Source organism: Alosa pseudoharengus, unplaced genomic scaffold (assembly GCF_046254945.1).
Source record: "Alosa pseudoharengus isolate Yale_2024_CS ecotype anadromous, Long Island Sound unplaced genomic scaffold, YU_APseudo_1.1 YU_APseudo_1.1_scf_15, whole genome shotgun sequence".
Lineage (NCBI taxonomy): Eukaryota > Metazoa > Chordata > Actinopteri > Clupeiformes > Clupeidae > Alosa > Alosa pseudoharengus.
Window position 1 is genome coordinate 36,418,727 of NW_027468620.1, and position 22,500 is coordinate 36,441,226.

General features: G+C 43.1%; 1 protein-coding gene across 1 annotated transcript in view; it reads left to right on the forward strand.

Moving 5' to 3' along the window:
* Nucleotides 1–19,799, forward strand: part of prkg2l (protein kinase cGMP-dependent 2, like) — a 33,855-nt gene extending 14,056 nt beyond the window's left edge. The window contains exons 12-18 of the mRNA XM_076286332.1: nt 30–119; nt 1,781–1,922; nt 2,389–2,552; nt 14,555–14,677; nt 15,574–15,636; nt 16,330–16,396; nt 16,649–19,799. Coding sequence (XP_076142447.1) covers nt 30–119; nt 1,781–1,922; nt 2,389–2,552; nt 14,555–14,677; nt 15,574–15,636; nt 16,330–16,396; nt 16,649–16,744 — 745 coding nt within the window. The 3' untranslated portion in view covers nt 16,745–19,799. The remainder of the gene's footprint in view (nt 1–29; nt 120–1,780; nt 1,923–2,388; nt 2,553–14,554; nt 14,678–15,573; nt 15,637–16,329; nt 16,397–16,648) is intronic.
* Nucleotides 19,800–22,500: the final 2,701 nt, after the last annotated feature.

Genomic DNA, 22,500 nt, shown 5'->3' on the forward strand with positions numbered 1-22,500 from the left:
CCTCACCTTCTGTGTTTGTGTATTTGCAGGTTGTACCGGACATTTCGTGACGATAAGTGTGTGTACATGCTGCTGGAGGCTTGCCTCGGAGGGGAACTATGGACCGCGCTGAGGGACATGTAAGTGGGAGCGCGTAATATACCAGTCGGAACACTACGGGTTCATATACCAGTCGGAACACTATGGGTTCATATACCAGTCGGAACACTACGGAACGCTACGGGTTCATATACCAGTCGGAACACTACGGGTTCATATACCAGTCGGAACACTACAGTCGGAACACTACAGGTTCTTATACCAGTCGGAACACTACGGGTTCATATACCAGTCGGAACACTACAGTCGGAACACTACAGGTTCATATACCAGTCGGAACACTACAGGTTCATATACCAGTCGGAACACTACAGTCGGAACACTACAGGTTCATATACCAGTCGGAACACTACAGTCGGAACACTACAGGTTCATATACCAGTCGGAACACTACGGGTCCATATACCAGTCTGAACACTACAGTCGGAACACTACAGGTTCATATACCAGTCGGAACACTACGGGTCCATATACCAGTCGGAACACTGCAGGTTCATATACCAGTCGGAACACTACAGTCGGAACACTACAGGTTCATATACCAGTCGGAACACTACGGGTCCATATACCAGTCGGAACACTACAGGTTCATATACCAGTCGGAACACTACGGGTCCATATACCAGTCGGAACACTACAGGTTCATATACCAGTCGGAACACTACAGGTTCATATACCAGTCGGAACACTACGGGTCCATATACCAGTCGGAACACTACGGGTCCATATACCAGTCGGAACACTACAGTCGGAACACTACAGGTTCATATACCAGTCGGAACACTACGGGTCCATATACCAGTCGGAACACTACAGTCGGAACACTACGGGTTCATATACCAGTCGGAACACTACAGTCGGAACACTACAGGTTCATATACCAGTCGGAACACTACAGTCGGAACACTACAGGTTCTTATACCAGTCGGAACACTACGGGTTCATATACCAGTCGGAACACTACAGTCGGAACACTACAGGTTCATATACCAGTCGGAACACTACAGTCGGAACACTACAGGTTCTTATACCAGTCGGAACACTACGGGTTCATATACCAGTCGGAACACTACAGTCGGAACACTACAGGTTCTTATACCAGTCGGAACACTACAGTCGGAACACTATAGGTTCTTATACCAGTCGGAACACTACAGTCGGAACACTACAGGTTCATATACCAGTCGGAACACTACAGTCGGAACACTACAGGTTCATATACCAGTCGGAACACTACGGGTCCATATACCAGTCGGAACACTACAGGTTCATATACCAGTCGGAACACTACAGTCGGAACACTACAGGTCCATATACCAGTCGGAACACTACAGGTTCATATACCAGTCAGAACACTACAGTCGGAACACTACAGGTCCATATACCAGTCGGAACACTACAGGTTCATATACCAGTCGGAACACTACGGGTCCATATACCAGTCGGAACACTACAGGTTCATATACCAGCCCAGTGTATATGGTTAACAGCCGCTTTGTTGAATTTATAAACTGGGGACCAGGTGTTTTCAAAGGCTGATATTTGCTTCCTCCTGTGTGCATTGTGTTTTTCCATTGAAATGTGTTCTGAAATTAAATTTGTCCAGTGATCCAAGATTTCTTTGATGTCCAGTTCTGGAGGACGACTCTAAAGCATAGTGTTGGGCACTTGTCCCTTGCAGGAGCTGCTTTGAGGAGGCCACTGCTCGGTTCTGCATTGGATGTGTGCTGGAAGCCTTCGACTACCTGCATGGGAAAGGCATCGTGTACCGCGACCTCAAGCCTGAGAACCTGCTGCTGGATGCAGAGGGATACGTGAAAATGGTGATTAATGACTCACACTCGTCCTGCGCCGGGATGGCCTGGGGTCGCTCCGCAGGATGCCATCTCTCAGGAGGCATCTCCCTCTGGTTCCATAAGCCATGCTGTGATGTCTCACCCTTTGGTTCCATAAGCCATGCTGTGATGTCTCACCCTTTGGTTCCATAAGCCATGCTGTGATGTCTCACCCTTTTTACACTGAGCGATTGGCCGCCATGTATTGCACCTTTATGGCGGAACGCCTGTCGATTTTAGCTACTGTTTACTGGGTTGAGACTTCTGTCCCGTTTCTACACTTGTGTGTTCAGTCACATTCAAATTCTGAAGGTCTAACTATTGAATTACTCCTTAGTCTATAGAATAGGTTAGTTTAGTCTATCTAATTGTTCAAGTTGAATGTCAACTTTGGCTTTGTTCAGTACATTGATATAGCATAATGTGATGTGTGGTGTTGTGTTGGTTCTTTCAGGCAGACTTTGGTTTTGCGAAGCGCATCGGCCTGGGAAAGAAGACCTGGACGTTCTGTGGAACGCCGGAGTACGTGGCACCCGAGGTCATCCTGAACAAGGGCCACGACTTCGGGGCCGACTGCTGGTCCCTTGGCATCCTCATCTTTGAGCTGCTCACTGGCAGGTGATCTACCTGTTTCAGGGATTTTGTGTGTGTGTGTGTGTGTGTGTGTGTGTGTGTGTGTTATATTTAAATGTAATGATTTGAAACAGCAGTCAGGATATAAAATCCTAGAAATCCAAACTTCATCACAACACAAGTGCATTGATCATATCCAGAATAGTATCTGTAACAAATGTCCCAAACAGGTTCTTGTAGGACATTGTAATAGACAGGTGATATTTTTGAGATATGTGCTTCCTAGAGGCATTTTTTAGTAAAAGTTGGGAACAGGACTTTTTAACATAATTAAGGTGTGCTGAATCCAACTAGCCCTGTTCCCAAGCTGAATTTTGAGTTTATGACCATCAAATTAGCATAAACAAAATGGTTGCCAAAATGGCGATTTTGGGCACTTTGATTGGGCGGATGTCACTATACCATGTAAATTAATTCATATTGTTCACAGACATCTTCCTTGGCCAATAGATCAAGGATACAGGCTGTGAAAAAAAAGAAAAAAAATCTAGTATTATGCCCATGTTAATTACCTGAAAAAACTTTTGAAAAATATAATTGTTAAAATTTTATAACTGAGCAGGCACACGGTATTTGACGAATGAGACTTATGTTTTTTGAGGGTCAAGAAACATGTGTAGTGATGAAATGTAAAGTTTAAAATTGTGGCCTACTGGTTAGGTCTTCGGGCTTGAAACTAAAGGGTTGCCGGTTCGATCCCCGACCAGTAGGAAAAATGTGGGTGGTGGAAAGGTTGAAAGTCTCCCATGCCCACATCCACGGCTTAAGTGCCCTTGAGCAAGGCACCTAACCCCTCACTGCTCCCCGAGCATCACTGTAGCAAGGCAGCTCACTGCTCCAGGTTAATGTATGCTTCAATGTGTGACCTGTGTGTTCACTAATTCACGGATGGGATTAGGGCTGAACGATTTATTGCATTTGTGATAATATCGCGATATGATGAAACACGATTTTCAAACCGCAAAGGCTGCGATTTGTAATATATGACTTCACCAAAACGCATTTATACTTGCGCTTGCCGACGCGCCAATGACTCTCCTCACCGACCACTGAAGAAGCAAAAAACGTAAACAAGAGGACCAGCTAACTAACCTGACGACATTCATCTGGCTATTGTCAGGTTACCAGCTAACAGTGTCAAGAAAGGTCTGATCAGTAGAGCTACTTTGGTTAAAAATAAACCTCTTAATTACCTTTTGCTCGAACCTACCATGTCCCTGGTTCTAGTTCATAATTCCCCTGTGCTGCTATACTCTGGCTGGTAACTTCATTGACTTGTCCAGCTGACGATTAAAACTCCACGACTGTTTAGGCTGCACAGCAGCCATTCACCTGTGCACTGGGGACTTTGTTTACTGGAGTACAGTGACAGTGGGGGCATTTGCGATATCCAAGGGGGTTGGCGGCACAAACATTTCATCTCACAGGTTATGAATTGATGCATAATGTTATCCGCAAGTTGTTGACACAGCTAACCACCAAAAACCCAGCTGTTCTAACATTAGCTTACCAGCTAAGGCTCTAGGCTACATACATGCTGATAACTTTGCCTGTTTAAAGAGTTTTGTCTCCGCGATTGGCTTTGTTGTGATATGAACAAACTAGTTAATTTGCATGCATGCGTATTGCGCTGCGGTGTTGATGATGCTAACCTTTAGTTAACACCGAGCCGAACGGTCATTCGGCCGCATTTATTTGCGCTACAACAATCTACAGTAGTTTGTTCCGATTCACGTGCAAGTAGCCAACAGAGGAGAGGAGCGGGTCTGTGTGTGTGTGTGCGCGTGTATGGAGAGCACAGGACAAGGAGAAGCCGTGTCAGTGCCACTACATGTAGACCTATTTGTTAACGACAGAAGGTCATATCTACATAAAATAGAAACGAATCAGAATCATGAAATGTTTACAAGGCTGGAAGTTCAACAAATATAGGTCTACTAATGTGATTAAAGTAGTTAAATAAAAAATATTTCATTCATCAATCCTATTCAATGACCTAATGCCATCATAACATAGGCCTGGGCTCCAGGAAAGAACAGTTTATGTTTAACTTATCTAATTTTGTGTTGGTCATACTATATAATAATATTTTGCTTGTCTTTGTTGAATAAGACAGAAGATAAAGAGCTTACAAATAATCGCATATCGCATCGCAATCGCAATATTGGTGAGAAAAATCGCAATTAGATTTTTTTCCAAAATCGTTCACCCCTAGATGAGATACATGCAGAGACCAAATTCCTTGTATACCCAAGTATACTTGGCCATAAAACCTGATTTACATTACTCAAAAGGATAAAGTTCCTGTGCACACGACGAACAAAGTAAACGCATTTAAATGAAAAGTCGACTCTTACAAATTTTTTAGACAACTGCATTTAAAACACTTCTTTCATGCTAAACCTACCTGTGAGACGGCTAGAAGTGATGTTACAGATCCTTTGAATAAGTTTAAGAAGAAGTCTACTTTCATGCCCCCTGGCGTACCCAACGCCACTTTAGCCACTTTTAACAAATTAGTGGAGAGAGACCTTGACAAGTTAACTACGGTAACTAATAGGAAAATAAATTATAATCTCAGTGCACTAGAAAGAAAAACCCTAAGTGAATTAAAAGAGAACACTGACATCATTATAAAATCAGCAGATAAAGGGGGAGGTATTGTTATACAAAACACAAAAGATTATGTAACGGAAGCTATGAGACAATTGAATAATTCCAATTATTACGAGCAGCTGCAGTGAACCTGACGAAGCATAGGCGAAACGCGTTGTTCACTAAAATAAAAAAGCAAAGAAATCCCACCAGTGTGCGGTGATACTTTATTTTCCTGATTTACATTACATTTACATAATTGAAGCGAATTGGGTTGGTAATGTATGTAGTCTCTGAGTAAGTTACACAGGCCTTTACCCATTTCGGTAACACTTTACGGTAAGGGTACATTAATTATTTATGTATTACTTCATTCATTAATATCTAATTAATCATCAGGAATTTACTGAGTTCATAGTTTGTCATTTGTGACCTCATACATGAACACATTACTAAATTATTAGGTACGGTGGGCACATCATTATGAATTACGATGTATTAACCATGATCATGACTTTATTTTTCTGCCAAAAATGTGGTCATCACTGCTCAAATTCTGATTTGAACATAACTTTGGAGTTCTCTAAACACATGTCATTATTCACTACTTTATTTGAGGGGCCACAGACATGATAAATGCATGAGCAATTATCCTAAAATTCATGTAATCATGATGATCATGCTTAAGAAATCATAAATCATAACGATATACCCATCACACCTAATGCTTTAGTTGATGTGTTGTTCATACATGAGGTCATCATGAATGAGAGTATATGAATTCATGTCAATTCCTGATGATTCATAGGCTATAAAGGAATGAAGTAATGCATAAATCATGAATTAATTCATGCATGAATTCATGATAATTCATGTACCTTTACCATAAAGTGTTACCCATATTTCTTCATAGCATTTGTGTTAGTAAAATGATTGCATGTCCTGTGAATTAATAGCTAGATTAATATTTTTTGCAGTATAGAATGCTTCAAGAGAATTTGCCAGAACAGGAGCACAGAGGATGCCATCTGCCCTGTCCCTCCTTGACAATAGCAGCACCTATGTGAGAATGCTGTTCATTGACTTCAGTTCAGCATTTAACACCATTATCCCCTCAAAACTGATCACCAAACTCACTTTTTTCACTGAACTGGACATCAATACCTCCCTCTGAAACTAGATTCTGGACTTCCTAACCAACAGACCGCAGTCTGTTAGATTAGATAACCTCACCCACTCAACCCTCACCCTGAACACTGGCGTGTGCTGAGCCCTCCTCTACTCCCTCTTCACCTACAACTGCATACCTGTATGTAACGGATTCCAGCTAGCTTAGCTGTGCTTGTGGAACGTTGGTAAACCTCACTCCCCGACGCCTCAAGAGTGCTGCTGGCATACAAGCCAGTAGCCTGGGCTATTGGCTCAATTGTTAGCGCGCTCGCCTCCTGATCCGAGGTGCTGCTGTTCGCGGGTTCGGGTCCGGGCGTGTGCAGGGCTGAATCGCGCAGGTTCAACACACCGCAGGTTACATTGGTGCCGTGACCCGGATCGGGAGTGAGGTTTAGGGGGGTGAGTGTAACGGATGCCAGCTAGCTTAGTTGTGCTTGTGGAACGTTGGTAAACCTCACTCCCCGACGCCTCAACAGTGCTGCTGGCATGCGAGCCAGTAGACTGGGCTATTGGCTCAATTGTTACTGCGCTCGCCTCCCGATCCGAGGTGCTGCTGTTCGCGGGTTCGAGTCCGGGCATGTGCAGGGCTGAATCCCGCAGGTTCAACACAACGCAGGTTACATGTACATGGCTCTAACACCATTGTCAAGTTTGCAGACAACACTACGGTGATTGCTCTCATCAGCAACAATAATGAGACAGCCTGCAGGGAGGAGGTCCAGCACCTAACATCGCGGAGCACCGACAACAACCTGGCTCTCAACACCAAGAGGATCAAAGACCTCATTGTGGACTTCAGGAAGTCAAAAAGCTAGCACACAAAGCCCCATCCTTATCAACAGGACTGAGGTGGAGCATGTCACCAGTTCATGTTTCTGGGTGTCCACATCTCTGTGGACCTCTCTTGGACCCTCAACACCTCTACCTTGATCAAGAAGGCTCACCAGCATCTCTTCTTCCTGAAGAGACTAAAGAACACAACCTCTCTCCTCAGATCCTGGTGAACTTCTAAACCTCTACCGCTGCACCATTGAGAGCATCCTCACCAACTGTGTCACAGTATGGTATGGCAACTGCTCTGCCTCCGACTGGAAAGGACGGCAGAGGATGGTGAAAACTGCTCAGCGCATCACTGGTTCCTCACACCCCTCCATCAACGCCCCCCCCCCGGTGCCTCCTTGCCTGTGCCTGTTGAGTTGTCCATTTCGATGGGAACCTTCACAGGGACAAGGAGGCAAACATTTTGCCCCTATCCCACCCATAGTATTCTATTTATATAAATGTACACACTTTATTACACTTAAACATAGCAATATTCTACTGATATTTCTACGGTTGTTCATGATTAGTTCAAAGGAACTCCAATGATTTTAAACTCCAAACATGTGTCCACCCACCACGAAGAAGATGTTTACCAAGTCAGGCCACACTCTTTGCCAAAGAGGACAGTAAACATAGTCAAGAGTATAATAAGGTGATAATAAGGCTAATTAGCATAATAATAGTTTTATTTTTTGCATTTTTATATTTTTTATAGCCTTTACCTTTTATTTATTGCCCACGGGAGATTTCTGAGATGCACAGATGTGAACAATATTAATTTATTTACATGGTATAATGATGCCCGTGCGAAGAAAGTGCCCAAAATCGCCATTTTGGCAGCCATTTTGTTTATGCTAATTAGATTATCAAAAACTCAAAATTCTGCTTGGGAACAGGGCTAGTTGGATTCAGCACATGTTAATTATGATAAAAAGTCCTGTTCCCAAATTTTACTAAGAAATGCCTCTAGACCCTTATACAAGGACTTTTTCTTGAAATAGCACTTGTCTATAATGACATTGTATGGACCTACAATGTACCGTGTTATTTTGGGTTTGAAAACCCTGTTGGGAGCCATTATGTTTGCTGCACGATGCTGGATGATGCTGAATAATTCTGAACGATGCTGAATGATGCTGGCTGCGCCATACCAATTCTGCTGATTCTAGAATGTCTGGTGATGTCACCAGCAGCGTTAACATCCGCCTGCCAATGCGAATCCTGATGAATGTATTATTATGCACACTGTTTCTGTGGCTCAGACATGCATAATAAATACAAAGACACACACACACACACCTGCAGGAGAACATGTGCTAGCCTGTGTGCCAGAGGGCTGTGTGAGCAGAGGCAGCTGTGAACAGCTCAGACAAGAGGACATGAGTACTCTTCACTGCAGCTCAATACACACTTCAGCACCACATGGAACACTTTTACTCTGCGTCACTCACACACACACACACACACACACACACACATGGGCACACACCACACATTCACACCACCAGCATGCACCTGCACTTACACAGACACGCTTTATACACACACACATTCACTCAAATCTGCTCACTTAAACACATGCACAGTGTACACCACCAATGGTGTCCAGGTGTGTTGCCACAGCAACAGGCTGATATTTGGGGTCAGGTCGGGCTCTTGTTTTGGATTTGAATTAAATGGTGCTGAAGTTGTGCATGAAGTAAAACTAGTGATCAGATGTCCCGTATAGACTATTTACAGTTGCTGAGATGATAAGGAAATTATAAGTTGTAACGGTTAGCTGAAGTAGGTTTACGGTTAGAAGTTGGGGTTTGGTGCAGGAGTGTATGGTTAGGTTTAGAGTTAGAAGTTGGGGTTTGGTGCAGGAGTGTATGGTTAGGTTTAGGGTTAGAAGTTGGGGTTTAATGCAGAAGTGTATGTTTAGGTTTAGGGTTAGAAGTTGGGGTTTGGTGCAGGAGTGTATGGTTAGGTTTAGGGTTAGACGTGGGAGAGTTGTTTAGATGTGATGTTCAGTGAACAATTCAAAAGATTCAATTGAAAAGATGAAAAAAAATGATTAGACATCTGTCAAGTCTTTCTAGGCAGGCTATCGGAATGAAATGGGCAGGCTTTCCAAAATATGAAATATCTTTGATTTGAAAGTACGTTTATGTCCTTATAATGTCCTCATGTGTACACACGTGCCTTGTGTACAGTGATGACCATTATTGGAAATTGAATCTACAACTGGCCTTAGCCCAGCGCCTTAGCCATTACGCTAGCACTGCCCAGTCCTCATGCTAGCCCAGCGCCTTAGCCATTACACTAGCACTGCCCAGTCCTCATGCTAGCCCAGCTCCTTAGCCATTACACTAGCACTGCCCAGTCCTCATGCTAGCCAAGTGCCTTAGCCATTACGCCCAGCCTCATGCTAGCCCAGCGCCTTAGCCATTACGCTAGCACTGCCCAGTCCTCATGCTAACCCAGCGCCTAGCCATTACGCTAGCACTGCCCAGTCCTCATGCTAGCCAAGCGCCTTAGCCATTATGCTAGCATTGCCCAGTCCTCAGGCTAGCCCAGTGCCTTAGCCACTATGCTAGCACTGCCCTGTCCTCATGCTAGCCAAGTGCCTTAGCCATTACGCCCAACCTCATGCTAGCCCAGCGCCTTAGCCATTACGCTAGCATTGCCCAGTCCTCAGGCTAGCCCAGTGCCTTAGCCACTATGCTAGCACTGCCCTGTCCTCATGCTAGCCCAGCACCTTAGCCATTACACTAGCACTGCCCAGTCCTCATGCTAGCCAAGTGCCTTAGCCATTACGCCCAGCCTCATGCTAGCCCAGCGCCTTAGCCATTACGCTAGCACTGCCCAGTCTTCATGCTAGCCCAGCGCCTTAGCCATTACGCTAGCACTGCCCAGTCCTCATGCTAGCCAAGTGCCTTAGCCATTACGCCCAGCCTCATGCTAGCCCAGCCCCTTAGCCATTACGCTAGCATTGTCCTCATGCTAGCCCAGTGCCTTAGCCACTATGCTAGCACCGCCCAGTGCTCAACCTCATGTCTGTCTCCTCCTGTCCACAAAGTCCACTCTCAAGAGAGTCCCAGCCCTAGGCCTATCCTGATAAAGCTGAGCCATTTTCAGGATAAATTAAAGATCCTTCGCCTAGCTCGTGGAAAAAAAGATCTGACATTTAATGGCAGCCGCATCTTAATCTACCCGGACTACAGCGCTAACTTGACAAGGAAACGTAAAGCATTCGTCACGGTTAAACGGAGGCTCCGGGGATATGGGTCTCGAGTATTCCCTTCGTTATCCTTGCACTCTGAATGTTGTAGTTGATGGAGAAAAAAATGTTTTCACCGATCATAAGGAAGCTGAAGCTGCTTTTACACCATCCACTAACTCCTCCATGAACTCTCCTGGGTAGTGTAGCCCAGGCTACACTTTTTTCTGTTGTTTGCCTCTCTCCTCCTTCATCTTTTATTTTGTTACGTTGTTTCCGCAGCCATTCTAAATATGCTTAATGACTTCTTAAATCAAGCGTATCTAAACGTTTCCTCTGGTATTCGGCTGCTAAGTTAAGTTAATGCATGAGTTGATGCGTGGTAGTGTTTGCCATAAATTGTCTCCACAGTAAGGCTTAAGACTCCCCTGATGCAGATTCTGTTGCTCCTGTTAGGATATATAATATTTTCCTCTTGCATTTATCTTTCATATATGTGATCATAAGAATTATCCTCAACAATTTAAAAATGATCTGTCAGAGGCACTGACTTAGGCTAATATATTAATAAAAGTTTTGTTTTGAGCCACTCTAATGTCTTGTCTGTGTCGCAGGCCAAGCTCAGAATGGCTTTTTTTTTTTTTTTGGGTTTACTCACCAACAAATCTGGGCATGGGGACCTGGATTAATAGGCTAGTCTTGTATTTGTGTTCTGTTGTCCTGTTGTGTCTTTGTGTGTGTGAATTGGTTATATGTTATGTTGTTAATTGTATGTTTAATTTCAATGACTACCTACTTTATCATTTTGAGTCCTACAATTTACTCTCTATTACTTATTCAGTTCTGCAATGTCTGTTCAGTGAATTTACTTTCTTAAACTTTAAATATCGTACTGGACGGTGATAAAGGTCTGAAAATAGTTCACTTAAACATAAGAAGTCTACTACCTAAAATTGATATTCTTCGAGTATGGGTTCAACAGTATAAACCGGCTGTTATTACTTTATCTGAAACCTGGCTTACTAATAAAATACCTAACAATGAAATCGAAATGGCTAATTATGTTTTATATAGAGCTGATAGAGGTGCAAGAGGTGGTGGTGTATCTACTTATGTGTCTTCTAATCTAGTCTCAGAGTTAATTATGCCAGATATTGAACCCCTGCACTTTGAGTGCATTTTTGTAAAAATAACTCTGCATGCAAATAAGTATATAACCATCGGAAATATATATCGACCTCCCTCTGCTCCTGCTGAATCTATAAATTACATGATCTCTACCATTAATTCTATCAAAGACACAAACGAGCTAATACTATTGGGTGATTTCAACAAGAATTGGCTTGATAAATCTGCTACTAAGGATAAAAATAGTTTTGGAAATCTTAATCTAACCCAGTTAATCAGTGAACCCACCCGTGTTACAGCAACATGTCAGTCCCTGCTTGACTGGATACTAGTCTCTCATCCACACAGGTTCTTAAAATCAGGAATTATGTCGGATTGTTTCAGCGACCATGCAATTGTGTACTGTATATGGAAAATCAAACTGCCTAAATTACCTCCCAAACTAATCACAATTAGACAATATAAAAAACTAAATGTAGATCAATTTATTAATGATATAATTTCAATTAACTGGGATAGGTATCAGTTAATACCAAGTGTCCAAGATGCGTGGGATTTTTTACATTCAGAACTGAATATTATTATTGACAAACATGCTCCCATGAAAACTATCAAAGTAAAAGGCAGGCACCTTCCTTGGATAAGCGCTGATTTGATTACTCTTTTCAGGCAGAGAGATGCTGCTTGGGCTTCATTCCGTAAGTCTAAGAACCCTGCTGATTGGGATGAATACAGGAGGCTACGAAATCTAAGTAAAACTATGACAAGAAATGCTAAATATTGCTATTACAAAGACTCCCTTACTGAAGACATCAAAAATCCTAAACAATTCTGGTCTAAGATCAAATCAATAACTAATGTATCTAACAAATCTGTACCTAAGCAAATTAAAGTTAAAAATGAAATCTTACAAGAACCATTTGCGATGGCCCAAGCCTTCAATAAGCATTTCTTATCAGTCTCTTCTTTAGTGCCCGAATCATTTATGTGTGGTAATTTACAACCTAATAACTTACGGTCTACTAACAGCATATTTTCCTTTAGAACTATAATGCCCTTGGAAGTACAGAATGCCTTAAATGATCTCAAAATGAGTAGTGGTCCTGGGTTGGATGGTATCGAAGCCAGATTCTTAAAACTTTCATCTCATGTACTTATGTATCCTTTATGTGATCTTTTCAATATGTCGCTGTCCACCTATGAATTACCTAACATTTGGAAATGTTCTCGCATTACTCCCATACATAAAGGAGGCAATGTACTAGATTTGAACAACTATAGACCAATTTCTATAATCTGTGCTGTTGTTAAAGTGTTTGAAAAACTAATTTATAACCAACTGTCATGCTATCTTAATGAAAATAATATCCTGTCACCTTCTCAGTCCGGCTTTCGGTCAAATCACTCTACAACTACTGCACTACTAAAACTAACAAATGACATTCTTACTGCTTCGAATACTTCTGATCTAACTGGTGCAATTTTTATTGATTTGACACAGGCTTTTGATTTGGTTAATCATTACATTCTCCTAGATAAACTCCATACCATTGGCCTGTCACGCACTGCATTACTTTGGTTCAATTCATACCTTCACAATAGAAAACAATGTGTGGCTATTAATGGAATAAAATCTGACACAGTAACTCTGCAGTGTGGTGTGCCTCAAGGATCAACACTTGGTCCACTTCTTTTCTCCATATTTATTAATGATCTCCCTTCTATTTGTAAGTGCTCTGTTCAGCTTTATGCTGATGACACGGTCATATACACCTCACATACAAATTTAGTACAGATTGAAGCAGATTTACAGTATGATTTTATTAGCTTACAACATTGGCTTGCAGCTAATAAGTTACTCCTCAATAAAATAAAATCACATACTATGATTTTTGGCACTCGACAGAATATTAAATCCAAATGCAAAACTAATAATTCATGTCGTATTTCCTGTTTGGATGGCACTACTCTGCAGAAAGTTAACTATATTAAATATCTGGGCGTATATCTTGATTCTGAGCTTTCTTTTGACTGCCATATTAATCACATTGTACATAAATTAAATTACAGTCTTGGTCTCCTTTACCGTTCTAGAAAATGTTTCCCATTTAAGGTCAGAAAAAAGATTGCTCTTCAACTTATATTGCCAATCTTGGATTATGCTGATTCTGTGTACTGCATTGCTTCTAATACTATTCTTGCTCCTCTTACGATAATTTATAATAGATTATGTAGATTTATTCTTAACTGCTCACTCACAACTCACCACTGTACAATGTATGAACCTCTTGATTTACCCACACCACATATAAGAAGACAGATTCACTGGTTGCAATTTATCTTTAAATGTGTTCACTTCAACTATCCTTCTTATTTAAAACAGCTCTTAGTTCCTTTTTCCTCCACTCATTATTTAAGACACACTGTACATCTTTTCTTCTCAGTACCTAATGTCTCTAAATCCACGTCCAAAAGAGCATTCATGTTTAAAGCACCTTCTGACTGGAATAACTTACCAGCAAATGTTCGCTCCATCTCATCTTTCAGACTGTTCAAACATGCCTTGGCAACTTATTTTCATACTAACTGTACATGTAGACTTTAACTATTTTCTCATACTTCTCTAGCTACTGAACCACTTGATTTTTTTTAGCTCCTGATCCACTCAATCTTTCTATTCTCTTCATTTTTCTCATTTTTATTTACAGTAACGCTTGGATATACTCTGAATCTTCATTATTCCCTGTTACTTATTATGCTGTAATTGTAGCTCTGTGTGTTACTTATTATGCTGTAATTGTAGCTCTGTGTGTTACTTATTATGCTGTAATTGTAGCTCTGTGTGTTACTTATTATGCTGTAATTGTAGCTCTGTGTGTTTTTGTTGTTATTGTTGTTTGTTTTGAGTTTCTTATTGTGTTGATTGTCTTGTTATTTTCTGTTTTTCTGTTATGTATTGTGTCCATATGTGTGTCTTGTTTCTACTGTATTTTGTCCTGGACCCCCTCGAAAACGAGATGATACATCTCAAGGGGCTATCCAAATAAAATAATTTCTCATTCTTCTTCAGCCCCCCGTTTACGGGGTCGGACCCCATAAAAATCTACACCATGGTCCTACACGGTATCGAGAAGGTGGACATGCCCAAGCGCATCAGCAAACGGCCAGAGGACCTCATCAGAAGGCTGTGCAAGTATGCTGCCATCCACCCGTGCTGCTCACCTGTGCTGCTCACCTGTGCTGCTCCCCTGTGCTCACCTGTGCTGCTCACCCCTGCTGCTCACCTGTGCTCACCTGTGCTGCTCACCTGTGCTGCTCCCCTGTGCTCACCTGTGCTGCTCACCTGTGCTGCTCACCCCTGCTGCTCACCCCTGCTGCTCACCTGTGCTGCTCCCCTGTGCTCACCTGTGCTGCTTACCTGTGCTGCTCACCCGTGCTGCTCATCCGTGCTGCTCACCTGCGCTCACCTGTGCTGCTCACCTGCGCTCACCTGTGCTGCTCACCTGTGCTCACCTGTGCTGCTCACCTGTGCTGCTCACCCGTGCTGCTCACCTGTGCTGCTCACCTGTGCTGCTCCCCTGTGCTCACCCGTGCTGCTCACCTGTGCTCACCTGTGCTGCTCACCTGTGCTGCTCACCTGTGATCACCCGTGCTGCTCACCTGTGCTGCTCACCCGTGCTGCTCACCTGTGATCACCTGTGCTCACTGTCCCCAATGCCAAAACTCCAACACAAAGATAAACATTTCCCTAGCTGAGTCTAGTCTGCTGCAGTGCACCTGTGTGTGTGTGTGTGTGTGTGTGTGTGTGTGCACCTGTGTGTGTGTGCACCTGTTTACGTTACTATGTGTCCAGAACACTGAATCCAACCTCTGACCTCACGTTAAAGTGTCTGCACACATGCAGAAATGTCAGCTATATAATTACAGTAAATATTCTATTATCGTTGGATTGGATCATAAGTAAAGCACTGTGTGTGATTTAACAGTATATTGATCATAAACAAAGTGTGTGTTTGTGTGTGTGTGTGTGTGTGTGTTTTAGCAGTGCATTGATCATAAGTAAAGCGCGTGTGTGTGTTTTATCCTCAGGCTTAACCCTGCAGAGAGACTCGGCAATAAGAAGAATGGCATCATAGACATCAAGAAACACAAGTAAGCCTGACCGTGCTGTCACACCCACTTCCTCATGCATGTGACATAAGTGTGTGTGTGTTAGTGTGTGTGTGTTTGTGTGTGTGTGTGTGTTTGTTGGTGTGTGTGCGTGTGAAGATGTAAGGAGCAGAATATAACAGAAGATGTCATTACAACATAGCTAACGCTCCACCGGAAATAAATGAGCATACAGGAAGAGCCTTACAGGAAGAGTACAGAGCATACAGGAAGAGCCTTACAGGAAGAGTACAGAGCGTACAGGAAGAGTACAGAGCGTACAGGAAGAGTACAGAGCGTACAGGAAGAGCCTTACAGGAAGAGTACAGAGCCTACAGGAAGAGTACAGAGCGTACAGGAAGAGTACAGAGCGTACAGGAAGAGTACAGAGAGTACAGAGCGTACAGGAAGAGCCTTACAGGAAGAGTACAGAGCGTACAGGAAGAGTACAGAGCGTACAGGAAGAGCCTTACAGGAAGAGTACAGAGCGTACAGGAAGAGTACAGAGCGTACAGGAAGAGCCTTTTGTGCACATAGTCTATTATCTTCCACAGACTCACGTGTATGGTTTCCTTATGGTTTGCTCTTACTGTGTATTGTGTGTGTGTGTGTGTGTGGGGGAGGGGGGTTATTGTTGCATTATTGTTTACGTTTATGGTTTCATTGTTGATGTCTGTTTCTGTCCTCTCCTGGCAGGTGGTTCCAAGGCTTCAACTGGGAGGGTTTGCGGCGAGGCAAGCTGGCATCTCCACTGAGGAGAGAGGTGGGGCCTCGTGAAACAGGCTTCACAACCACACACACACACACACACACACACACACACACACACACACACACACACACACACACACATAGAAATACTCCACTGAGGAGAGAGGTGGGGGCACATGAAACAGGCTTCACAACCACACACACACACACATAGAAATACTCCACTTAGGTGTCAGTTATTAGAGCCTAAAAAGTTTCAATAAACCTCTGTGACGTCTCTGACCTCTGAACTCTACTCCTGCAGCTGAAAGGCCCTCTGGACCACAGCCACTTCGACATGTTCCCACCCGAGCTGGACGAGCCTCCAGATGAGCTGTCGGGGTGGGACAAGGACTTCTGAGGAGGAGAGGAGGAGGAGAGGAGAGCTTAGGACAAGGACTTCTGAGGAGGAGAGAAAAGCTTAGGACAAGGACTTCTGAAGAGGAGAGATGGAGAGAAGAGCTTAAGACAAGGACTTCTGGAGAGGAGGAGGAGAGGAGAAGAGAAGAGCTTAGGACAAGGACTTCTGAGGAGGAGAGAAGAGGAGAGATGGAGAGAAGAGGTTAGCACAGGGACCTTGAGGAGGAGAAGAGGAGAGATGGAGAGAAGAGGTTAGCACAGGGACCTTGAGGAGGAGAAGAGGAGAGATGGAGAGAAGAGGTTAGCACAGGGACCTTGAGGAGGAGAAGAGGAGAGGAAGGGAACAGCCAGACACACAGCAGAGAGACGTGTATCGGGAGAAAAAAGGAGACATATGGTGGTGCTTAGAAAGAGAGGAGGAGACATATAGTGGTGTTTAGGAGACAAAAGGAGACATATGGTGGTGCTTAGAGAGAGAGGAGGAGACATATAGTGGTGTTTAGGAGAAAAAAGGAGACATATGGTGGTGCTTAGAGAGAGAGGAGGAGACACATAGTGGTGTTTAGAAGACAAAAGGAGACATATGCTGTAGCGATGTTTAGGAGACAAAAGCAGGCATATAGCGGTGTTTAGGAGACAAAAGGAGACACATAGCGGTGTTTAGAGAGAGAGGAGGAGACATATAGCGGTGTTTAGGAGACAAAAGGAGACATATAGCGGTGTTTAGGAGACAAAAGGAGACATATAGCGGTGTTTAGAGAGAGAGGAGACATATAGCGGTGTTTAGGGGACAAAAGGAGACATATAGCAGTGTTTAGAGAGAGAGGAGGAGACATATAGCGGTGTTTAGGAGACAAAAGGAGACATATAGCGGTGTTTAGAGAGAGAGGAGGAGACGTATAGCGGTGTTTAGAGAGAGAGGAGACATATAGCGGTGTTTAGGAGACAAAAGGAGACATATAGCGGTGTTTAGAGAGAGAGGAGGAGACGTATAGCGTGTTTAGAGAGAGGAGGAGACATATAGCGGTGTTTAGGAGACAAAAGGAGACACATAGCAGTGTTTAGAGAGAGAGGAGGAGACATATGGCGGTGTTTAGAGATAGAGGAGGAGACCTATGGCGGTGTTTAGAGAGAGAGGAGGATAACCCATGACCAGACCTCCCTGTCAACACGGCTCTAGAAGCTTTCCTATGAGCTCTGAACAGAACCAGCCTGGACAATTACTGGGACAAACAGTCCAGCATCTCATGAGGTTACTGATGAATGACAAGCGCTGCTTGACCAGCTGAACTTTGGCTCCTGGAGCCTTTGAGCCTCTTCAAGTCTTCAAATGGTGACCAGAACAGGACACGATGTATCAGACCTGACAAAACACACACATTTGTTTAGTGTAACTTTACACTGCCCGCTTGTGTAATGGGATCAACTCTGAAAAGGACGGGTTTTTTAGGTGAGTTCATCCATCTTCCTGCTCCTTGAGCCTCCTGAGAACAGAATCTCCCAGTCTGGCTGTTAGTGAGCGAGAGCAGACTGGCTCTGATAGAGGAAGGACGGCGTGCCCAGGACGCAGGAGAGGGGCTCCTCTAATGAGGTTCAACCCTTCCAGAGCAGGGCCTTAGTGTTCCCATGGGACCGGAGCCAAGCTGCAGACGCTGATCCAAACCAACACCTGATCCAAGGTCTTTATTACAACAACAACAACAACAACAACAACAACAACAACAACAACAACAACAACAACAACAACAACATTGCATAGCACAGTGACGGGGGAACCTCATTAACCACCACACATTGCATTTGTATAGCACAGTGACGGGGGAACCTCATTAACCTCCTCCAGTGTGCAGCACCCACCTGGGTTATGCACGGCAGCCATTATGCTCCAGAACGCTCCCCTCACACCAGAGGTAGGAAGTGAGGTCGTTGTCCATCTCCATGGCCCCCTGCCTGCCAGTGGAGTACAGATGATGGGTGGAGGATTCTGTGAGCGCCACGTTTGGTGAAGCTGACGCTTTTCATTAAGGAATAGGGCAGTTGTGTTATCAGAAGCTCCAGTCTGTCTGTGTGTCTTGTGGGCAGCCGTGGCCCACTGGTTAGCACTCTGGACTTGTAACCGGAGGGTTGCCGGTTTGAGCCCCGACCAGTGGGCTGCGGCTGAAGTGCCCTTGAGCAAGGCACCTAACCCCTCACTGCTCCCCGAGCGCCGCCGTTGTAGCAGGCAGCTCACTGCGCCGGGATTAGTGTGTGCTTCACCTCACTGTGTGTTCACTGTGTGCTGTTTGTGTTTCACTAATTCACCGATTTGGTTTAATGCAGAGACCAAATTTCCCTCACGGGATCAAAAAAGTATAAAAAAATAAATTAAAAAAAGATCAGCACTCATCCTCAGGAGCCCATGACATCCAGCTGGATGAAGATGAAGACTGAGATGGACATCTCTAGGTGACATCATCTCTAGGTGACATCATCTCTAGGTGACATCTCCACAGTGCGGTTTCAACCAAAGCTCATAGTGGCACAAATGAACACTGCTTCCCTCTCTCAGGCACTGTAAAGGGTTGATGCTTGGCTGCTTGACTACCTGTGTGTCACCAGCAAGCATTTCTTGCTTCTCATACTGCTATTGTTTTATCCTGTCACTCCACTGGTTTACAATTGCCCTTTCAACTTCACACTAGCCTATACATTCATGTTTGTTTCATTTAAAAAACATTCAGTTAAATTCATTTAAGGGATAATTAAAAAACAGTTTTAAGAAAAGTTACAACTATGGACTAAGAAGAGGGAGTTAATAAATACAATAAATTAAATGATAATAAAAAAAACAACTTAAATATTATAGTAAAATGACATATAAGAATATTAATACATAGAATGAATCCTTCACTTATTAAGGAATTCTGTTTTGTAAATGTTTGTCTTGGTGGCAGATTTAAAGGCTCTCAGTGACGGAGCAGATTTGTTGTTGTAAGGAAGGCTGTTCTAGAGCTGTTCTAGAGCTTAGGGGCCCTAACTGCAAACGATCGGTCATCCCCAGTCATTAATCTATCTGGAATAGCCAAAGGACCCAGGATGGTGGCTATATGGAGCTAGCAGGACAGTGGGGGGGGGTTAGGGGAATGCACATGCTATAGAATAAACTGCACATGACACCAGTGATGCGAGTGAGTGTATGTACGCCTGAGGTTGCTTATAATTATAAAACAAATATGTTATCAGGCCATGCTGTTTAAGTTCATGCTTCATGCTGGGGGTTTTGTTTTGTTTTTTCCTGCAAAGTTAAAACAAATATTATTGTAAATAGAGATTTTGTAATATTATTTGAAGAGAAAATAAATCACTAAATATTGTATATTGTTTTTTTTTGTTTTTTTGTTAAATCTTTTTATTTCAAAGGACATTCAAACATGCAAACATATATATTTTTTATTTTTTGTTTGTGTAGCTTACAAGTCCTTTTCGAAGATTTTTCCCGCATACGTCCAACCACCACCCCCCACCCCCCCACAGGGATGTTCCTATACATATGACAAATTAGAAATAATACTACTAATAATACTAAATATAAAAAAAAGAAATTATGTAGAACAGAAAATATATTCATATATCTATACATACACATTGGTTTTATTTTTAATATTATTTAATATTCTTTTTTTTAATAACAAATGTGTGAATATTATATTTTAAATACAGTATTACAGTAATACATATTTTACTTTATATTTTCCTCATGAGTCACAGCTGCTGTTGTGTGTAGGCTATTGTCCATTTTGTGTTCAAACGATATTCACTGCCATGGTGATGACATCACAATCATTAGAAAAACAACAAAGCCTTCCATTTGAATTCCCTGAGTATCCAGATGTGGAGGCTGTGGGGCTGTGTTGTGTTTGGAGCTAACAGAGGGTATGACCGCTGAGGTGAGCGCTAACAGAGGGTATGACCGCTGAGGTGAGCGCTGCTCTGTGGCGCTGTGAAGCAGAGGGGACATGGCAGAGACATTGCCTCTATTCAATAATGTATCCTCCAGCTTGCTAGTTTGAATGTGTGTGTTGATCAGAACAGGCTCGGGTGGCTACCAGGGTGACTGCATGACGGTGGTGACTCACTGACTCAACTATGCCCTCTAGTGACCGTCTACAGGAGCGCAGGCACTGCAACCAGCCTGCCCAGAGGAGCACACTCAGAGCCGTGAGTGTCCAGGCACTATTGCATTACTCTATGGGTCTGCTCTACACTGGTCATTAGTCTGGCAGTGATGCACTTCAGAATGCTAAATTGTCCTAATGTGGGACCCCTAAGCTCCATTGGTTGTGGCTCTTCCCTAGACTAATGAATGTCAGTGAAACTATGGGAACGCCAAAGCTGTAGGGTCCAGTGGAACTATGGGAACGCCAAAGCTGTAGGGTCCTGTGGAACTATGGGAACGCCAAAGCTGTAGGGTCCTGTGGAACTATGGGAACGCCAAAGCTTTAGGGTCCTGTGGAACTATGGGAACGCCAAAGCTGTAGGGTCCAGTCATCAAAATTGGATGTGGATTTAATGTGTTGCCTTCACATTGCAGCCTCATATAGCCTACTGCACAAGTCCAACCCTAACCCTCATATAGCCTACTGCACAAGTCCAACCCTAACCCTCATATAGCCTACTGCACAAGTCCAACCCTAACCCTCATATAGCCTACTGCACAAGTCCAACCCTAACCCTCGTATAGCCTACTGCACAAGTCCAAAAAGCAACAAATGCCCCACATTAGGGTAATCCACCCTACCTTTGAATTCAGTGTGTCATTTTATATTCCTGAATAATAACCTATTATGGCACATGCACACTCTGAAAAGGAGATTGTATGAAGTTCCTTTAAATGCTTTTTCAGTCTCCATCTGTAGTCACAGTATGTAGTAGGCTGCTACACAGACAGGTCAGTTAAAATGTAAACATTTCCATTAATGACCTTGTTTATCAGACAGGTCAGTTAAAATGTAGCCTAAACATTTCCATTAATGACCTTGTTTATCAGACAGGTCAGTTCAAATGTAAACATTTCCATTAATGTCAAGTCAAGTCAAGTCAGTTTTATTTGTATAGCGCATTTAACATGCACAGAGTGCAACCCAAAGCGCTCCATATATAAGACATTGTCATTGACATAGACTAACAAAGACAATAGCGGACGCAGCGGCGTAGTCGCCAGCGTACCCGTGACACCAAGACAGAACTACATTTAAGAAATAACAAACGCAAAAGATGCCGGACGGAGCGGCGTAGTCGCCAGCGTACCCGTGACACCAAGACATACAAGACAGACAACAAACAAATTAATAAATAAAATAAATAAAAATTAAAAATTAAAATTAGTCCAATTTCCAACCGGCTGAAAATGTCCAAGGCCAATGATGACTCGCGTGAAACTGCGCACAGCTGTCTCCACAACCGATGCAACGCCAACAAAGTTCATCTCACTGGCAGTCTGGAGATAACGTGAACGTTAGGCCTTGGCCTAATGAACTTGTTTATCAGACAGGTCAGTTCAAATGTAAACATTTCCATTAATGAACTTCTTTATCAGACAGGTCAGTTCAAATGTAAAACATTTCCATTAATGACTTTGTTTATCAGACAGGTCAGTTCAAATGTAAACATTTCCATTAATGACCTTGTTTATCAGACAGGTCAGTTCAAATGTAAACATTTCCATTAATAAACTTGTTTATCAGACAGGTCAGTTCAAATGTAAAACATTTCCATTAA